The sequence below is a fragment of the Tarenaya hassleriana genome, unplaced genomic scaffold (genome assembly GCF_000463585.1).
Source record: "Tarenaya hassleriana unplaced genomic scaffold, ASM46358v1 Cleome24, whole genome shotgun sequence".
In the NCBI taxonomy this organism is placed as follows: Eukaryota; Viridiplantae; Streptophyta; class Magnoliopsida; order Brassicales; family Cleomaceae; genus Tarenaya; species Tarenaya hassleriana.
Window position 1 is genome coordinate 36,732 of NW_010965696.1, and position 19,391 is coordinate 56,122.

The 19,391-nt window shown below is 36.3% G+C and overlaps 4 protein-coding genes across 7 annotated transcripts in view; 3 read left to right on the forward strand and 1 right to left on the reverse strand.

Moving 5' to 3' along the window:
• Positions 1–5,596: 5,596 nt before the first annotated feature.
• On the forward strand, positions 5,597–13,769 carry LOC104815530 (coatomer subunit beta'-2-like). 3 transcript variants are annotated; one of them, XR_772096.2, is made up of 27 exons: positions 5,597–5,808; positions 6,309–6,329; positions 6,424–6,485; positions 6,669–6,723; positions 6,920–6,956; positions 7,053–7,378; positions 7,472–7,603; positions 7,694–7,842; positions 8,039–8,107; positions 8,432–8,582; positions 8,691–8,756; positions 9,086–9,274; positions 9,409–9,549; positions 9,663–9,737; positions 9,873–10,049; positions 10,132–10,223; positions 10,313–10,429; positions 10,610–10,724; positions 10,819–10,890; positions 11,109–11,305; positions 11,388–11,481; positions 11,560–11,666; positions 11,899–12,028; positions 12,292–12,536; positions 12,756–12,821; positions 13,054–13,154; positions 13,427–13,769. XR_772096.2 is itself a non-coding variant. In XM_010543948.2 (25 exons), exons 1-24 carry the CDS (start codon positions 5,806–5,808, stop codon positions 12,505–12,507), a joined length of 2,793 nt encoding a protein of 930 aa, XP_010542250.1. In that variant the 5' UTR covers positions 5,597–5,805; the 3' UTR covers positions 12,508–12,536; positions 12,756–12,822. The 3 variants fall into 3 exon arrangements, 1 of the variants encoding a protein (XP_010542250.1); XR_772095.2 differs by lacking the exon at positions 13,427–13,769 and having other exon boundaries at positions 13,054–13,241; XM_010543948.2 differs by lacking the exons at positions 13,054–13,154; positions 13,427–13,769 and having other exon boundaries at positions 12,756–12,822.
• Positions 13,770–14,152: 383 nt separating this feature from the next.
• LOC104815529 (pentatricopeptide repeat-containing protein At3g26540-like) lies at positions 14,153–17,929 on the forward strand. The gene is given in 3 exon segments (XM_019202785.1): positions 14,153–14,373; positions 14,583–16,782; positions 16,784–17,929. Coding segments are annotated over 2 exon segments (2,979 nt in total). The 5' UTR covers positions 14,153–14,373; positions 14,583–14,716; the 3' UTR covers positions 17,697–17,929.
• LOC104815528 (protein LURP-one-related 12-like) overlaps positions 14,358–19,391 on the forward strand; it is a 7,672-nt gene continuing 2,638 nt past the window's right edge. The window contains exon 1 of the mRNA XM_010543946.1: positions 14,358–14,373. The gene's annotated coding sequence lies outside the window, so the exon portion shown is untranslated. The remainder of the gene's footprint in view (positions 14,374–19,391) is intronic.
• LOC104815527 (putative pentatricopeptide repeat-containing protein At3g15930) overlaps positions 17,842–19,391 on the reverse strand; it is a 2,659-nt gene continuing 1,109 nt past the window's right edge. Inside the window, exon 2 of one of the 2 annotated variants that reach the window (XM_010543944.2) lies at positions 17,842–19,391. In XM_010543944.2, the coding sequence (XP_010542246.1) occupies positions 18,193–19,391 (1,199 nt within the window). In that variant the 3' untranslated portion in view covers positions 17,842–18,192. The other variant, XM_010543945.2, reaches the window with a different exon arrangement.

The following is a 19,391-nucleotide window of genomic DNA, read 5'->3' on the forward strand; positions in this document are numbered from 1 at the left end:
TGTGAGGAGGGGCAAAATGGAGAAATGTGATGGATATAGCCTTCTGTGTAAGAGGAGAGAGGAGAGGAGCTTCGTGTTTTTGTGAACGAATATAGGGAGAGAGTCAATGAAATAGAAACGTCTAAGCATCTTATGTCTCTCATCTCCTTTTTTTTTTCTTTTCTTCTTTGAAATTTCCTTTTAATTATTAATTTAGTATTTGATTTCACATTTTCTTATTGCCAAATAACAAAAAATATATATAAACTTAGATTTTAAATGTATAATGTATAATGTATATTCAAGTCTATATGTTTTTGAAATGGTTATTAAAAACAATATTTAAAGTTTATGACTTACTGATAAATATCTCTCAAATATTAAACTAATACAAGAAACTACATCACAATTGAGAAAAAAATTTAAAATATGTATTATTTATATCTATGACTATATATTAAAAATACTTTATATAAAAATAAACCGAAAAGATTATGTATATCCTATTTAAATATATTTAAATACTCTTTAATTCAAAATATCAAACTAAAATGTATGTAAGATCATAAAATGAATAAATCCATTGTGAAAAAATGTTGGTAGAGAGATTAGTGAATATATTATTATCTTCAAATGAAATCGATTGTTTATAATGTTTTTCTTTTCTTGCACGCACATTATCTTCGATGTTGTAGTAGTGTTCTTAAGTTCTTTATATTATCTTCAATAAAAAAAATAGAAACAATTTGGATGTAATAAAATTCAAATTAAACATATATTACATGTATATATATATATATATATATATGTTGGGGGATTCAAACCAAATACCAAAAAACTACGTCGTGGTAGTCATGGCTAGAGAAGTGGAGACAGATGTGAAGTTGGAGGATTCCGGTAATATTTCCAAAGTCTCCGATTGTGGAGAAGGAATAATCCGGTGGCTTCCGCCGTAGACTTTGACTCTCTTGAAGATAAATTTGGAGATGGACTAAACTTTTAGAAATTCTGTTTTTTAGCCTCTCTTATATGGGAATAAATCTCCGTATTTATTTTGTTACTACTCAAAACTACATATATATAAACACACTTGTATATATACATACATGTATAATGTATATATGTATGTATGTTAGTCTTATATGAGGATTATTATTTTCATTTTCAAACTGTTGTAACTATTACTCACGATATTTATCTAGGAACTCATATGTTTATACATATACATGTCTTTATATATATATATATGTGTGTGTGTGTTCTTGGTGAATGGGTTTCTAGACACACATATATACATATATATTTATGTACATGGTGGTATATATCTTATATGGATTCTTGATGAATGATCGGAAAAATGGTTGAGTTTAGGTATAGAAGAAGTGTCAAAGAATCTAAGAAGAAATTCGAGAATGTGTAAAGTACTACAAACGTGCCAAAGACGGCTTCAATGAGTTTTACATTTGACTTTTGATACTATATGTTTTAACGTTTTTTAGCGCAAATGATATTCATGTCGTTTCTTGAGATACACTATTGGTTTGTGTTCAAATTCGAGAACAAAATATATAACCAAGAATCATTTTGGTGATCAATATAAATTCCAAAATTAGGTGGAGTTAAAACATTATAAATGACAATATCTTTTTTTCACAATTTTTAATTTTCAATTTTTTTTGTTATATATAAAAAAATTCACGAATAAATTTGTATTAAAATACAAGGTAATTATCGACTCTTTTCTCATTTTATTTTTGCGTTATTTTTTAATGAAATTACACAAGTACCCAAAAGTATTATTTGAAGTTCGTTCAAATCGCAAAATTCAAATTAGATGAATTATGCGTTGTCGTGGAATAAGACAAAGTATACCATTGTATTGTTAAAATATTGTTTGTAAAAGATTTGCATATATTATAATTGATGGCGAAAAAATAAATTGAAAAGAATGGTGTAAATATATATATAACGAACACATAAACAATTGAAATTGATGGAACCGTCGGTAATTATGAAAACATTTGATTAGTGAGGGTTTAGTTAGGTTGGAATCCAATCATTGACTATAAGATATGTTTCTTTTTAGTGATTTAAGATTGTAAAACACAAATATAAACAAGTTAACGAATAATAAATTTCGTATTATTTTACAAAAAATATTTTTGTTGAAAAGGTTGATGATATTATTTGTAATATTGCAAAGAAAAAATTATGGATATGTTTATATAATTACTTGCCAGTATTGTCAAACAAAAAAATTATCAGTTTCATCAAAATACAAAAAAAATAAAAAATATATCTGTGGAGTTTAAAATTGAATTTTTTTTATGATATATATGGTTAGAGTTTTGATCACAATAAAATGATTAAATTTACGAGTCATGTCGTCATCAAGAAATTGTTCTCCATTTAATATTAAATATAAAAATTCAATGTTTTAATTAAGTTTAGCAATATGTTTTTTAGCGTCCGTTAACCAATACATTCTTTGTCCGTTAACAAATAATTAATATCATTTTTAATATTTATATTAACAAATTTTATAAAAAAGATATCAAACATATACATCGTAGACAAAGACACATATCTGAACCATATAATGAATATTGATGATTTTACAACAATTTTATATTACAGATATAGTTTTCTCCTATATTAAATAAATTATTTATTTAAAATTTTTAAATTATATACCAACATATTTTAAAATATAATCGAAATATAATAAAGAATAACCCGCGCATCGCGCGGGTCTTTCACCTAGTTGGTATTAAAAATCCATTATCCAATCTGCCTAATTCTAATTTCGGACACATCACCTAATTTCTTTTTTTTTCAGCGAATCTCTATTTTTATTTTCCACTGCATAATTCTAATTATTTGTTTTATAAAAATACATAATTTAGTTTATATTTTGATTCAATTTTTATTTTGATTTGAATAAACTTATCTATTTTCATTTAATATTTTTCTATTTTTATATTCAGATTATACTAAAATGGATCGAAACGATAATATATTGTTCAATTCAATTTAATTTGATGTGATATTAACAATTTTAATTTTTCTATATTTTTACGAAATAGATTATGAAATGTATATAATTTTTAAATTACATCACATTGGAATATAATTCGGACTCAAATTTTGAAGAAACTACCAGGATAAATTTGACTGCATTTCTACATTTCCCTATTCTTTGCATATAAGGAAATCAAATCAAATAAAAACTAGAATCCAAGTGATCTATGTGATATTTCGGTTGATATAAGGTAAGGAAGAGACGTATCAAATTTCAAAACATAAGATACATATCGTAATAATTCTGTTGTATTAATAACCTGCCAACTTCCATAATCATTATTGAATACTATACGAACCCTTTTAATACATTTTTTCAATATTAAAATTATAAAATATGTACCATACACATGCATGAGCAAGTTGTAACAATAATGACCTTACATGATTCATAAAAAAAAATATTCTCACACTTCCCCAAGACTCTCTTTGATTCCTTTGACTCCAAATTCTCAGATCTTCTGTATAAATATACCCAACTAATCAACCCCAAACAAACAGATCCAAAAAAAAAAAATTCTAGAACATCACAAAGTCTTTTGTTGTTCTTTCATGTCTTTCAGATACTCTATGGACATCGCAAAGTTATGCAACTCAGGAGCAGAGATTCCAAGCCGTCTGAAAACAGGTTATGATCGGATAGATCTCAATCTCTCTGAAGATGGCGAGTCTTCTTCAAGATCAAAGTGGAGACAGCTATGGAGGAAGATCTTGATGTTGCAGAGAAAGTTCTTTCGTTGTTCTTCAGATGCCAGAGTTCATGTTCATGTTCCGTATAACCCTTTTACTTATTCTCAGAACTTCGAGAGAGATCCCGTCTTCGGACAAGACGATCCCGATGCTTTCTCTCGGTCTTTTTCTGCTAGATTTGCTGTTCCTTCTAGGGTTTTTGATAACACACTGATCTGTTGATTATTTGAATGTTTTTCATACTTACGATAAGTAATTAGCTACCATCATTAAAATTGGTTTTTTTTTTAAATTTTGTGAGTGTGTTTTGTTACAGAAACATGGAAGGAGCAAATCTAAAATAAATGTAGTAACGTATTAGTAATACAATAAAAAATGTTTTGGTTTTACTGGGAGGATATATGCAATTATTATCAAAATTTTTCTGAATTTATATGATTTGATGTATATAATTACGATTAATTTCAGTTGTATAGGGATATATGAATCTAATACTATAACCTTATAGCTGCCCATAATCTGAATAAGAACATGATCCAATCTTCAATGTTAAATCCTATCGATTTTAGCACAACCCGCATGTAGAAATATATATGGAAACCTAATTCAAGTGGAATTCATCGAATAAGATGGTCCAAATAAAATGTATCCTTATTTGTTTACCAATATAAAATTCTAAATGAGAGTAATTAGAAAAACTATTGTAAAATCTCTTTCTAAATCGTCAAGGTGACGTTAGGGGTTGTTTTTCCGGTTTAGCTAGGGTAGGAACCGGTTTAGTTACAGCTTTAGTTTATCTCATTCAGGTCGAAGGAATTTCGGTTGAATTTTAAAATCGGAATGCAGATTTAAACCAGAATGTCAACTCCTAGGTGGTGTCATTCACGTGCTATAATAAAGTAATAAACCGCGAAGTAATGAAAGATGATGGAATCATGACGTAGAGTACGCAGTATTAGCATTACTCAACTAGGGATTTTTAGTTATTGCGGGTATAATGCTAATTAATTATTGGTAATCACGTGATAATGAGCAAAGAACCTTGGGAGAAGGCGATGGTTACGTACAACAATCACGTGATGTAACCTTAACGAAACTATTTAAGAAAGAGATTTCAGTTGAATGTAATGTTGCATATCTTGAGGATTTAGAGACATTTTCGGATTTTGGTTCCATTATTTTCGAATTCACGTTTCTTAATTTTCAAAAAAAAAAGAAAAAAACTACAGGTATTTTGATATTGTCTCAGAACTCATAACTCAATATCGTCTATCAATGTATGTATATATGACACGTGTCGGTGGTGTAATGTTAGGTGTTATAATTTTTTTTTATAATTCGAAAGTTCACCGAACCTTTTTACCAACTACATCTTCCGGAATACCGGGAAAGCCCATTACGTGTCTCGCATTAATATCAAATTTGTAGGTGCCAATTTTTTCCTTTTGAGATTACATATAAAAATATGTCTAAAAAAATGTATATTTCTATATAGAGTTTAGTAGGCAGGCATGTTATATAAAAGTATTTACATATGTAATTGAATAAGAAATTAGAATAATTAACGATAATAAAATGTATAAAATTAAAAACCGGGTATCAACCATAAGCTGATAATAAAGAGTTTTGGCATAAAATGTATGTAAGGGGTAAATCGAGTGGCTTTTTAGGTATTCATTATTTACATGTATATCTTCTTGAATTTTAACCAACCGTTTGTAAAAATTCGAATTTGAATTCTAAGGGCCTAGATGATTTGTATAGATTATTTTATATTTTGTAAAATAATTTTAATATAAATAAGACATCATGAAAGGCTTGTAATGTTCCAAAACAAAGAGCGGAAGAAAAAAAGTTCGAAGGGAGGCCCCTAAGCGCAGTGGCACTGTCGTTGCACAGTTCGAAAGCATCGTTCTTCTTCCTCTCGATTGCCTCGGCCTCATTTCTTCACAGGGCTCGTCCTAACGTCTACCTTCGATCTCCGGTCTGCAGATTTGGTCGAGATACGAGATCCGAATAGCTTAACGTCTTTCTTGCGAATCTTTATCCGAAAAAATGGTGTGTAGTGCACTCTCCCGTTTGTTTCTTCAGATCCTATGTGTATATGTTTTGATTCGATTTGGATTCCTTCGTTTTCACTTGTTTTTAAGCGTAATTTGAGCGTGAGTTCCTGTAATCGCGAACCGTTTGATTTTGTTTCTGATTTGTTTAATCTGATGCGAAGAATTTGGGAACTGTGGCCGTCTTTTTGTTGATGCTGATTATTGTGGTTTTCGCGAAATTGAGTGTAGTTTCTTGCATTCTCTTTATGGAATCAGACAGGATCATAGATTTTGAAGATTGACGATCTTGTGTTTTGTGGGTTTGGCTGCATCATCGATTATGTTTCGTATTGGGTGTTTGATCTTTGCGAACGGAAAGATAATTTAGTAAACTATTGATTCGAAAATATTCCCTCCTGAAATCAGACAACATACACAAGTTCGATGTTTTCAATCTAAGAGCTTTGCGTTTGGTTTAGTACTGACCGGTGTTTTCCATCTTTTTTGTTGCAACAGCCGCTCAGACTTGAGATCAAGGTATTTATTCCAAACTCTGTAAAAGAGAACTCTTTATTTTCCTTGTCGTTGGTTGTCTGCTGCGTGGATTGATTTGCTTGTATTTTCTCATCAGAGGAAATTTGCTCAGCGATCAGAGAGAGTAAAGTCCGTGGACCTGCATCCAACAGAACCATGGTAAATGATGTCCACTTATGTTTATTCATGTTATTTTTTGGCTATAGCGATGAAAAAATAACTTAGTCCTTCACTTGACTTGAGTAGACTTCTGTTGTAGAACTATGATTAGTTCTATTTCTTTTACGTTTGCATCTTCTTCTGGTGGGATTGAATGGATGTGAAATGTTGTGATTGGTACAGGATTCTGGCGAGTTTGTATTCTGGAACGGTGTGTATTTGGAACTACCAGACACAGGTATGGTGTATACCCATCTTTTGTGCTTTTTATCTTCCACCAAGCAGCTTGTGATATGGAATGACCAATATTACAAGTAAAAATATCTTTGCTTTATGCATTCTGCGAGGTTTCAAAGTTTTTCCGTGTAAGTTTTTAAGGCCCTGTTGAAAGGTTTATGGATTACCCTAACTCTAATCTACCATGATAATGCCAGACGGTAGCAAAATCATTTGAGATGACCGAATTACCAGGTATATCAGCTTTCCACTTTTTCATTTTATGTTACAGAGCTTTAGCTTGCCTTATCTATTTGTTATTTTTTCTGAAGTTTATATGTGATTGTGCAGTTAGGTCAGCCAAGTTTGTAGCACGCAAACAATGGGTTGTGGCAGGAGCTGATGATATGTATATTCGTGTATACAATTACAATACAATGGACAAGATTAAAGTTTTTGAGGCTCATACGGATTACATTAGGTGTGTGGCTGTCCACCCAACCCTTCCGTATGTGCTGTCATCTTCTGATGATATGCTCATAAAGCTTTGGGACTGGGAAAAGGGTTGGGCTTGTACTCAGATATTCGAGGGACATTCCCACTATGTGATGCAAGTGACGTTTAATCCAAAAGACACTAACACTTTTGCCAGTGCTTCACTTGATCGTACCATAAAGGTGGGAAAATGTCCACAGTGGCTTGCTTGTTTATGGTTCAAGATGCTCAAAAGTGTTCACTCATCCAATTTCTATGTGGTTTTTGGCCTCCAGATTTGGAATCTTGGTTCCCCAGACCCGAATTTTACACTCGACGCCCATCAGAAAGGAGTAAACTGTGTAGAATATTTCACAGGAGGCGATAAGCCCTACCTAATTACCGGATCTGATGATCACACAGCTAAGGTTTGCTTCCACTTAAATGTCCTTTTTTGAGATAAAACCTGTACGGATATGATGTAATTTCATCATTTACTAATTAATTCCGGGAATCAGGTCTGGGACTATCAAACCAGAAGTTGTGTCCAGACTCTGGAAGGGCACACACACAATGTCTCTGCAGTTTGTTTCCATCCCGAGCTTCCAATTATAATTACAGGTTCTGAGGATGGCACCGTTCGCATATGGCATGCCACCACATACAGGTATTTGAGAATTGAGATACAAACATGCTTTTGTTAGAATACAACAATGTGAGGTTTTGCTGCTTATTGAATATCCAATAGGAGCTAAGTATAGAGCTTCTTTTTCCTACACTTTTTCACCTGATCCTTTTATATCCCTTTCTTTTATTTATAGTCCCAAAATAAATATTTTTAAGAAAATTGTCTTTGCTTGCAGGCTAGAGAACACACTGAATTATGGCCTCGAGAGAGTTTGGGCTGTCAGTTACATGAAGGGTTCACGCCGGTGATTTTTGGAAACTTTGCTCCCTCTGCTTTCTCTTGCTAAATCAATGCTTGTTAGGATTGGTTTTCAGGTGTAGATGTTCTTCTTAATAGATAGTGGCTAGTGCAACAACAATTGCCTGATATTTGCTTATGTTGTTGAATTTCTTTTGTATATGTTTACGGTTAATTTTATTTCACTGTGAGTTTGATGATTTTTAAAGATTAGGGTACTTTTACTTTTCAATAGCTGCTGAGGCCTCTCTGTATTGCTTGATTTTAGTTCTCTATCTCGTTGGGCCTATAGGACCATCAATGTGGTTTTTTTGTGTTTGTTCTTTTACAGGGTTGTGATTGGGTATGATGAAGGAACCATCATGGTTAAACTTGGACGAGAAATTCCAGTTGCTAGCATGGACTCTAGCGGGAAAATCATATGGGCTAAGCATAACGAAATTCAAACTACGAACATCAAAAGTATTAGTGCAGATCTTGAGGTCTTGGTCGTAACTGTAACTCTTATATTGTGGCATGGCAGGACTGGCCAAGACATAAACTTTTTATTTCTATGCATGATGGTTTCAAGTTTTGTTTTTCTACTGTAGGTTACCGATGGTGAGAGATTGCCCTTGGCTGTTAAAGAATTGGGAACCTGTGATCTTTATCCACAAGTGAGTTTTATAATGCATCACTATTGCAATTCTAGGCAATGTTGTGAAATAGTTCATAATCTGTTGTTGGGGCAAACGGTTTCTGTGCATATCCTACTTTTGGGGGGTACAATGAGCATGTTTCCTACAAATAGACATGTTTACTTTCACCTGCAGCTGAGGCTTTTTCTGCTCTTTAAACAACTAGTTATGTTTGAAACGGGAATAGATGGCAAAACTGAACTTTTTAAGAAATTAATGGCATCCTAAGATTGTGACACAAACATGTATCTTTCTGGATTGATGTCTCTACCATAATGCCCCTCACGTTTGGCTGTTCTAACTCTTAGAGCTTGAAGCACAATCCTAATGGAAGGTTTGTCGTTGTCTGCGGTGATGGCGAGTACATAATCTACACATCTTTGGCTTGGAGAAACAGGTCTTTTGGTTCTGGACTAGAATTTGTGTGGTCATCTGAAGGGGAATACGCAGTTAGAGAAAGCTCGTCAAAGATTAAGATTTTCAGCAAAAATTTCCAGGTGTGTTGATATTTTGTGGCTTCTCTAAGTTATGTCAGAAGTTAGCATGCTTCTCTAGTCTTGGAGAAGTTTTAAATACTTGCGTTGGCATAGCTATTGCCGGACATGGTGACTAACAGATGTGATGCTTTCAGGAAAAGCGGAATGTCCGGCCTACTTTCTCAACTGAGAAGATTTTTGGAGGAACCTTATTAGCTATGTGTTCAAATGATTTCATTTGCTTTTATGATTGGGCTGAATGTAGGCTAATTCAACGGATTGACGTCACTGTAAAGGTAGAAATCTGCATTAGTTTTACTTTTGGACTTCAATATCAATCACATTATTTTCAGTTGTTGTGCCCGTTTCTCCCCTTTATTAATACATTGTTGCCATGAACCACTCGCAGAATCTTTATTGGGCTGACAGTGGCGATTTAGTAGCCATTGCTAGTGATACGTCATTCTACATTCTGAAGTACAATGTGAGAATCTTTTCCAACCTCAAAATCGTTTAAGCTCTTTGGATTTGTACACATAAGCTTTCTTTGATCTATAACTATGTTTTTTATTCGCTCACCATATGTTGAATGCTTACTCGTGTTGTCCTTACTGTTTAGCGAGACTTGGTTTCCTCGCACTTTGATAGTGCAAGGCCATCTGATGAAGAAGGTATCGAGGATGCTTTTGAGGTTCTCCATGAAAATGATGAACGTGTTAGGACAGGTATATGGGTTGGTGACTGTTTCATTTACAATAATTCTTCATGGAGGCTTAACTACTGTATCGGAGGCGAGGTATTCCAATGTGTCTTGATAACTTCAAAAAATTTTATGTCTTTATGAATGAGCATCATCTTAACCATCTATCTTTTAACAGGTGACCACAATGTACCATTTAGACCGCCCAATGTATTTGTTAGGTTATCTTGCTAATCAAAGTCGTTTGTTCTTGATTGACAAAGAATTCAAGTAAGTGTCCTAGCCTTTTCTGTATTTTGTTCAGACTATTTTAATTTGTTTTAAAAGTTTCTGATGTACACCTGTTCTCTATAATACAGTGTTATCGGATATATCCTACTGCTTAGCCTGATTGAGTACAAGACTCTCGTGATGCGAGGTGATTTGGAGAAAGCCAATGAAGTTTTACCCACAATTCCTAAAGAGCACCATAATAGGTAGATGACCAGTTTACCTTTCCCATGTTTCTAGGTAGATCATGTGATTGCTTTGTGTCTGTAGATGTCTCTGTGACTACACTTAGTTTAATGCTTTAACCAAAACGGATAGATAGCTACCAAAGGGTATATCATTTTTATTTTTTTTAAGCTTATTTTGAAAATGTTTCCAATTCTTAGTGTCGCTCATTTCTTGGAGTCACGGGGTATGATTGAAGATGCTTTAGAAATTGCAACAGACCCAGACTACAGATTCGAGTTGGCCATACAACTGGGCCGGCTTGAAATTGCAAAGGTAGCATGATACATGATGATCAGTTTTGGGAACTACTTTTCGATTAATTTGGAATTAGCACCATGTTACATATTCTTGCTTTCCATGGTTGCAGGAAATTGCTCAAGAAATGCAGAGCGAGTCTAAATGGAAGCAGTTAGGCCAGTTAGCCATGTCCTCTGGAAAGGTATGTTCTCTGTTCACATTTTTGTACTATTGTTTTGTGATTGTAAATGGAAAAAGACTTTTCGGCCAGTGACATCAAGTTGTATTTAGAAAGGAGTTCATGTGTAGATCATCTTGAAATAACTATAAGATTCCTGCATCTACACTCGTTGCTTCGTATCATTGATGTACATTTCCAAGTGATTTTTTTTTATGATTGTACGTGTTCCATCACGGCAGTTGCAAATGGCAGAGGATTGCATGGAATATGCGATGGATTTGAGCGGCTTATTGCTGTTCTATTCTTCTCTGGGAGATGTCGAAGGGATTTCAAAACTTGCATCTCTTGCTAAAGAGAAGGGGAAGAACAATGTCGCCTTTCTTTGCTTGTTCATGCTGGGTAAATTGGAAGATTGTCTGCAGTTATTGATTGAGAGGTAATTCTTGCTGCTTCTTCTTAGTTTGAATGTCAAATTTCAAGTGCCTTGGTGTTATCAATAAAATGTTTTTCCCCTGCAGCAATCGGGTACCAGAAGCTGCTCTGATGGCACGATCTTATCTTCCAAGCAAAGTTTCTGAGATAATTGGAATTTGGAGGAAAGATCTTAGCAAGGTTATTTTCCTTACGTTTTGGTATACTAAGGTCAAGGAGAAAAGGTATGGTTTAAAGTTGCATCAGCGGTGTGAACAGGTTAATCCAAAAGCAGCAGAATCTTTGGCTGACCCTGTAGAGTACCCAAATCTTTTTGAGGATTGGCAAATCGCTCTTTCGGTTGAAGAAAAAGCCGCAGAGATGAGGTATTATTTGAACACTTTTTTCAATTCTTGTCTGTTCCTGAACGTTTGGACATGATTATTACCATATTGTCACTGGATAAGCACACATACCATTACCACATTTTTTTTAGCACTGATTGTTTTACATCATGCGTGTTGAATCAGTTCATGTAGGCGGTTTATATTAAAAAGAATTTCATTGATGGGCACATTACAGTAGATTGACAAATTTGACTCTTTTACTTTGCTATAGGGGAGTTTATATAGCTGCGGAGAATTATCCAAGCCATGCTGATAACTCCCACATAACACTTGTGGAAGCCTTTAGAAACATGCAAATTGAGGAAGAGGAAACTCTTGAAAATGGAGATGTCGATCATGAGGCAAGTTCTTCAGCTGTAATTTGGTTACATATGTCACGGATTTCCATCCAAGTTGTGAAATTTCATGCAGTTGCACAGTGTGTACAAATAGTTTGTTTATTCCTCTACTGTTGTGACCCACCTTTGTATTCTGGAGATTAAACACTGTAAATAACTGGTTTATTTGCATTGATTTTTGGTTAACCTTACCTTGAAACATGTGAGTTTATATCACTCTGGATCAACCTTTGTGATTTTTTCTTTTTTCATTTATCTTGTTACAGGTAGCAGAAGAAAATGGGAATGAACAGAACGAAGTGGATGTAGAGGAACGGCATGAAGAAAGAGAGACTCAAGGAGAGCATGAAGAAGGAGAGACTCAGGAACAGCATGAGGGAGGAGCTGCTCATACCGACTTTACAGATGGTGCCGTGCTTGTAAACAGAAGTGAGGCTGACGAAGAGTGGGATTCAAATAACGAAGGAAACCCATCAGCCTAATTTAGCAGAAAGTCGAAATTTTGTCTCTGGTGATCAATTTATCATCTCTTCCCAAAACCATAACATATCTTATAACACCTTAGTGTCTGTGTTGGTTAGATGTAGATTATAGAAAAAAAATGTGTCGGTAGGGTTATTTCTGGATTGGAGGATATAAACAGTTTTGGTCACTGGTTATCCAACTCTTATTTGGATCATCCATCTAACTGACATCTCTCTTTCATTTTTTTTTCTGTTGATCTTGACAGAGTTTACAGGGCATCATCACTAGTTTCAGCTTTGGGAATGGGCAGTTCCAACACTTGAAGTTGAAGGTAAGAACCACATCCTTTACTTGATGAACTAACAAATAAGACAGTTATATATAATCGAAGAAGAGCAGCCTGATTGAGTACAAGACTCTCGTGATGCGAGGTGATTTGGAAAAAGCCAATGAAATCTTACCCACAATTCCTAAAGAGCAGCATAACAGGTACACACTTGGTTTATTAGAGTTTTATACTTACTGGTGATTCTTTACTGCACTTTTTACTTTCTTTCGGAAAGGAAAAATTCTGAAGAACCACAGGACTCGTTCTTTTGCTGGATTTTGATTGATGAGCTTGTGCTTGTGAACTGGTGGGTTTCTTCTTTCGGTTTTACCACAGGTAATGTGGTCGAGTTTTGGAACTGGGTGTCATAAATGTATATATATATATATAATTCCTGATTAGATTTAAGTTCATCATTTCTTCTGTAGAATGAGTTTTGTCTCATTTCTCTGATGCATATATGAACCGGACCACATTATTATGCTGAACCATGCTGAACCGGACCAAATTAAACCGACTTTATTCAATTTCAATGCATTAGTTGCCCATCTACCATTGTATTGCTTTCATTATTTGCCACTAGAATATGTATATAAAACTTGTATCAGAATCAAGTTCCAGATCTTCGGAGTTCTCCCTGTGTAAATTCAAGAATTCGTCTTTCATATCTCGTGATTCGGTTGTCATAGCATTGACCGAGGGAGAAAACAATTGGAAATTCGACTATGGACAGTGAAGGAAAGGGGGTTTTCTTTTCATTAGGCAAAAAATAAAGGAGGGGTAAATTTGGTAATTAGGAATTTTCACCTCCACTTTTCTTTTTTGTTTCTATGGTAAATTTAATTAGTTATCCTAAAATCTAAATATTGTTTGAAAATGTATTTTAGAGATTTTTAAAACTAATTTTGTGTAGTCGGATATGATTCATTAGTATTTTAATGGTGGTTTTCATTTCATTGTAAACATGCCTGTTATATTAATTCGCTATCAAATTTAATATATTCCACTTATTCTCTTACAATTTTATACTTTGATTTCTATTTGTCATAAAACTTTTTCCTAGTATTTTTAATTCGATTAATTAATATTTATTTTTCAGTATCTCATTGTTTTTTCTCTATTCATTTCACATAGTTTATCCTCGTAAATTTATATAAATAGATTTTATGGAAAACTTACCATTATGTATTTAGTTAGTTTTACGATCTTTTCCTTATTTTCTATTGTCAAACCTAAATCTTTTTCAACTTTTTCTCTTCTGATTTTTTTCAGCATAATACAAGAAATAGAGTAACATTGAAAATGTTTAAAACTAAGTTTATTTTACTGATTTCTCTTATTTGGAAAAAATGCTATTTTAGCTAATTTCGCTAAACATAATTTAATTTTACATTTTCACATGTTTTAACTCGCAATCTTCGTTGGCCATAACGGTTTTCAAGGCGGAAAAAAGGTTTTCTTTCATCGTTTTTCTTTCCATGTGCTTTCTAGTTTCTGGGTCTCTCTCCCCTGTTTCTCTCCGGCTTGAGAGTTTGTCGAGGGCTTCTCCTCGTCGGTAAACCTCCTTCTCACTTCACTGTCGTTAAGGCTTTTTCTGTTTCCTATCCTTAGGACATCCTATTATATGGCTGTTCTGTTGTTCTGATTCCCGCCGTGTAATTTTCTTTTGTTCGGCATACTGTGGATTTGTTTGCCGTATCTGTTGGATTTTCGTTTTTTGTGAAATGGGCTTTCAGATTTCGCTGCTACCCTTTCGATTTTCAGATCCTTTGAGTTGTTTTGCTGCGCCCTGATTGTGTTTGGCGAAATGCCCTGAAGAGATGATGTTCCCTGGAACACGATGATATGGAGCTTCACTAAGTTCTCTGTTTCTTTCGGAAACACCCACCGGGAAAAAAATGGCATCTGTCGCTGGTCGTTTTCTTCGACGCAACACAACCCACAAACCCCTGATCGCGACCCCACCCAGACCTGCCCAGTCCCTGACCCACCAAATCCTTGTCCATCTTCAGTCCGATTGTCTCTCGAAAGCCGTCTCGGTCCTCTTCGCTTCTCTCGAACCTGTAGACTACTCGCTCTACGAGCGCCTTTTCCGTCTCTGTTCTGAAAAATCCGCTATTGTTGAAGCTCGTAAGGTGGAGTCGCACTTGGTGACTTTCTCTCCGTTTCCTCCGGTTTTCCTCTTGAACAGAGCCATCGAGACTTATGGGAAGTGTGGAAACGTGGATGATGCCCGAGAACTGTTTGAGCAAATGCCTGAACGAGATGGTGGGTCTTGGAACGCTGTGATTACTGCTTGTGCGCAAAATGGAGTTTCGGATGAGGTGTTTCGTATGTTTCGCAGGATGAATAGAGAAGGTATTCGGGCAAAGGAGAATACCTTTGCAAGTGTTTTGAGGTCATGTGGTTTGATTTTGGATCTGGGTGTCTTGATGCAGCTACATGGGGCTGTTATAAAGAATGGATTTTCCGAGAATGTGATTTTGAAAACTGCAATTGTTGATATTTATGGGAAGTGCAAAGTTATGGGCGATGCGAGAAGAGTTTTCGATGAGATTAAAAGTCCAAGTGATGTTTCATGGAATGTGATTGTACGACGGTATCTCGAGATAGGTTCTTCCAAGGAGACGTTGAGAATCTTCTTCGAAATGTTAAAGTTGAATGTCAGACCTTTGAATCACACGGTTTCTAATGCAATTGTAGCTTGTTCGAGATCCTTGGCCCTTGATGTCGGAACAGAGATCCACGCTCTTGCTATCAAAATCAATTTTGAAGCAGACGGGATTGTGTCTACCTCTTTGTTTGATATGTATGCGAAATGTGGAAAATTGGAGTGTGCTCGTAGGGTATTTGACCAGACTCAATCGAAAGATTTGATATCTTGGACTTGTTTGATGTCAGGGTATGCAATGAGTGGCAAAATTCGAGAGGCAAGGCAGCTCTTTGATGAAATGCCCGACCGGAATGTAGTCTCATGGAACGCAATGCTCGGTGGATATGTGCGTGCTGGTGAATGGGACGAGGCACTTGATTTTCTCTATTTGATGCGGAAAGAAACCGACAACATTGGTGATGATGTCACAGTCGGGCTTTTTCTAAACGTCTGTTCAGGTCTTTCAGATGTTGAAATGGGAAAACAACTACATGGTTTTATCTACCGACGTGGTTTTGATTCCAATATATTCGTAGGCAATGCTCTTCTCAATATGTACGGGAATTGCGGAGCCTTGCCAAGTGCCAACATATGGTTCCACCAAATGAGCGGATCAAGGGACGGGATCTCTTGGAATGCTCTATTGACTAGCTATGCTCGACTTGGTCGGAGTGAGCAAGCCATATCTTTCTTTGAAGGGATGCTAATGGAGGCAAAACCAAGCAAGTTTACATTCGCAACACTCCTAGCCGGGTGTGCAAACATTTCAGCTCCGAAACTAGGTAAAGGAATACACGGGTTCTTGATTAGGAACGGATACGATATAGACACTGTGATAACCGGGGCTATGGTTGACATGTACTCCAAATGCCGATGCCTCGACTATGCCCTCCGGGTATTCAAAGAGGCAAATTTCCGGGATTTGGTTCTATGGAATACTATGATCCTTGGATGTATTCATAATGGCGGAAGCAGAGAGGTGTTTGAGATGATCATGATGATGGAAGATGAAGGGATCAAGCCAGACAATGTGACCTTTCAAGGTGTATTGCGAGCATGCATACACGAGGGCCATGTAGAAATGGGCCGACACTATTTCAATTCGATGAGCTCAAGATATCTTGTAATACCTCAGGTGGAGCATTACCATTACATGACTGAGCTCTACTGTAAGTATGGATGCATGGATGAGCTTGAGGATTTTCTTAGGATGATGCCGTTCGATCCGACCTTACAAATGTTGGAAAAGATTTTCGATGCTTCCCGAGAACACGGGTTTTCTAGATTAAGAGAATGGGCTTCGGAACGACTAAAGGAATCATCGCATTCGGCCACCTGAAGATACTGAACCTGGAAAAAGACCTGATGACAAAGTTACTGGTGCTGCTGGAGACAGCATGACAGATAACTGTAATACTACTAAGGAGGAGACAGTCCAAACTGGTGATCGTAGCGAAAAGGAATCTGCTGATGATCAGACCAAGAATGAGGAATAGGAAGAGAATGGGAGTGAAAATGTGGAGAAGAATGGAGATGGTGGTGCTTTGAACTCATTTCAACTTCATTCAACTACCAAAAATGCATTCACTGGACTTGCTGGCACGGGTTTCTCTAGTTCTTCATTCTCATTCGGATTGGTGTCTCAGGAGGGTTCTACTGGTTCTGGATCTATCTTTGGACAGCAGGCTGGCCATCCATCTTTTAGTTTTGGCTTCTCAAACAATGGTAACACTCCCGTTTTTGCTGCCTCTGGTACTTCCATTATTGCCAAGAGTGAAAGTAGTGCCTTCCCATTAAAGGAAGAGGTTTCTGTGGAGACAGGAGAAGAGAACGAGAGTGTGGCATTCTCAGCCGAATCTGTACTTTTTGAATATCTTGATGGAACATGGAAAGAACGAGGGAAGGGAGAAGTCAAGATCAACGTCTCCACTAGCAGTGGTAATGGAAAAGGGCAAAGGGCAAACTACAGGTTGATCCTAAACGCAGGTCTCTTCCCGGAGATGAAACTCACTAAAATGGACAAGAAAGGAATCACATTTGCATGCGTGAATAGTATGGGCGAAGGCAAAGAAGGCAGTCTATCCACATTCGCTCTGAAATTTAAGGATCCTGTTTTCTTGGACGATTTCCGGGCTGTTGTCATGCAATATAAGGACTGTAGAACAGTGGAGACGGCTCATCTGAAGACGCCCGAGAATTCCCCGAGGGCTCAGGAGGATGCTTGAGAGAAGGTAAACACACTCGTGGAGTCACTCAGTTTGTCTGTTCTGTTGTTTCAAAGTTAAATTTTTGCAATGGAATTTGAGGGTAGAAAGAATATAGAGATGGAGAGAAGATAGGCCTGTTCTACAGAGCTGTCTCTCTTTCATCTATAGCGCAAACATAAATGGGGAACACTCAACATTCTGAGTACATATTTCAGTTTTTCAAAACATGGAGTTGACCCTTTTCTTTGCCATCCTAATCAGACATATTTGAAATGGTCAATGTAAGTTATGTGTAGCTCTTCTGAACTTTGTCTGCACGGAACTTGGAGATTGGTCTGGTGTGGATTCTTGCCATGTGACACCCGAAAGGCCGAGTTTTCGTCATCACCAGGTCCAAACTCATCGGGTTGAGTCAGGTACCCGGATCTGAGCACTTTTCAGTTTGTATGGTCTTGAAATGTATCCATGTCTTCTGAATCAATCAAACCCCCAATCTTTGGTAGCTAAATTCTCTTTACCCATATTCTAACAATGCCTCAGTCGTATCGGGTAAATATCCAGCAAGCTTCAATTCATGTGTCATTTCTTCTAATTCCATGTAAATATCATCAGCTTGAAGATGTGTTCTGTCCCCAGCAACAAATTCATGAATGAAACCATCCACCTCAATTGAGCTAAAACCTGGTTTCTTCTTGATTCCTCTTTCCATCATCTTTCTTCTTAAACCTCTCAAGTCCTCCCATCTTCCACAAGCTGCATATGTGTTGCATAACAAAGTATAAACAGCTCCATTCTCCTGTTCCAGTTGGAGAATTTTCTCAGCAGCCAATTCAGCAAGCTGTGTATCTTTATGAACTCTGCAGGCACTGAGGAGGGTTCCCCATATGATTGAGTTTGGATTCATCGGCATGTTAAGTATTACCTCGTACGCTTCCTTAACCATCCCGGCTCGGCTGAGGAGATCGACCATACACCCGTAATGTACTAATCTCGGCTCGATTCCATGTTCACTGGTCATCTTCGCAAAAAAGTTTCTTCCTTGGTCTACCATTCCAGTATGGGAACAAGCTGAAAGTACTCCGAGGTAAGTTATCTCATCTGGTTGTATCGACTTAACGACCATTTGGGAGAAGAATTTGAGCGCTTCTTCTCCATGGCCATTGTTGGCAAGACCAACAACCATAGCTGTCCATGTGAACTTGTCCTTCCTAATCATGTCATTGAAAATCTTCTGTGCTTTACTCACACATCCACATTTGAAATACATATCAATCAGAGCATTCCCCACAACAACATCATTCTTGATCTTGTATCTGTCTATGTATGTCTTTGCCCATTCACCTATCTCCAAGGCACCGAGATGGGAACAAGCCGTAATAACACTTACCATGGTGTACTCATCGGGTTTGATACCCGAGCTTTGCATCTGACGGAAAAGTTCTAGAGACTCTTTGAAGAATCCAGCTCGTAAGTAACCATCTATTATGGCTGTCCATGAAACATTGTCTCTCTCCGGCATCTGATCAAAATATGTCCTTGCCAGCTCTAGATTTCCTGTCTCAACAAACCCTTTTACGATAGACGTCCACGAAATCACATCCCTAATCTTCATACTCTTGAAGATCCCTTCCGCTACATCCATTTCGTTGCAAGCTGCATATGCATTGATCAAAGCATTCTCCAACTTCAATCCGGGTTCCATCTTACACTCTT

Bases quoted from the DNA above. Each gene is read 5' to 3' on its own strand.
- LOC104815530 (XM_010543948.2), top strand. The intron at 7,843-8,038 runs GTATTTGAGAAT...CTTTGCTTGCAG, and splicing joins TGGCATGCCACCACATACAG to GCTAGAGAACACACTGAATT. The intron at 8,583-8,690 runs GTCTTGGTCGTA...TTTCTACTGTAG, and splicing joins GTATTAGTGCAGATCTTGAG to GTTACCGATGGTGAGAGATT.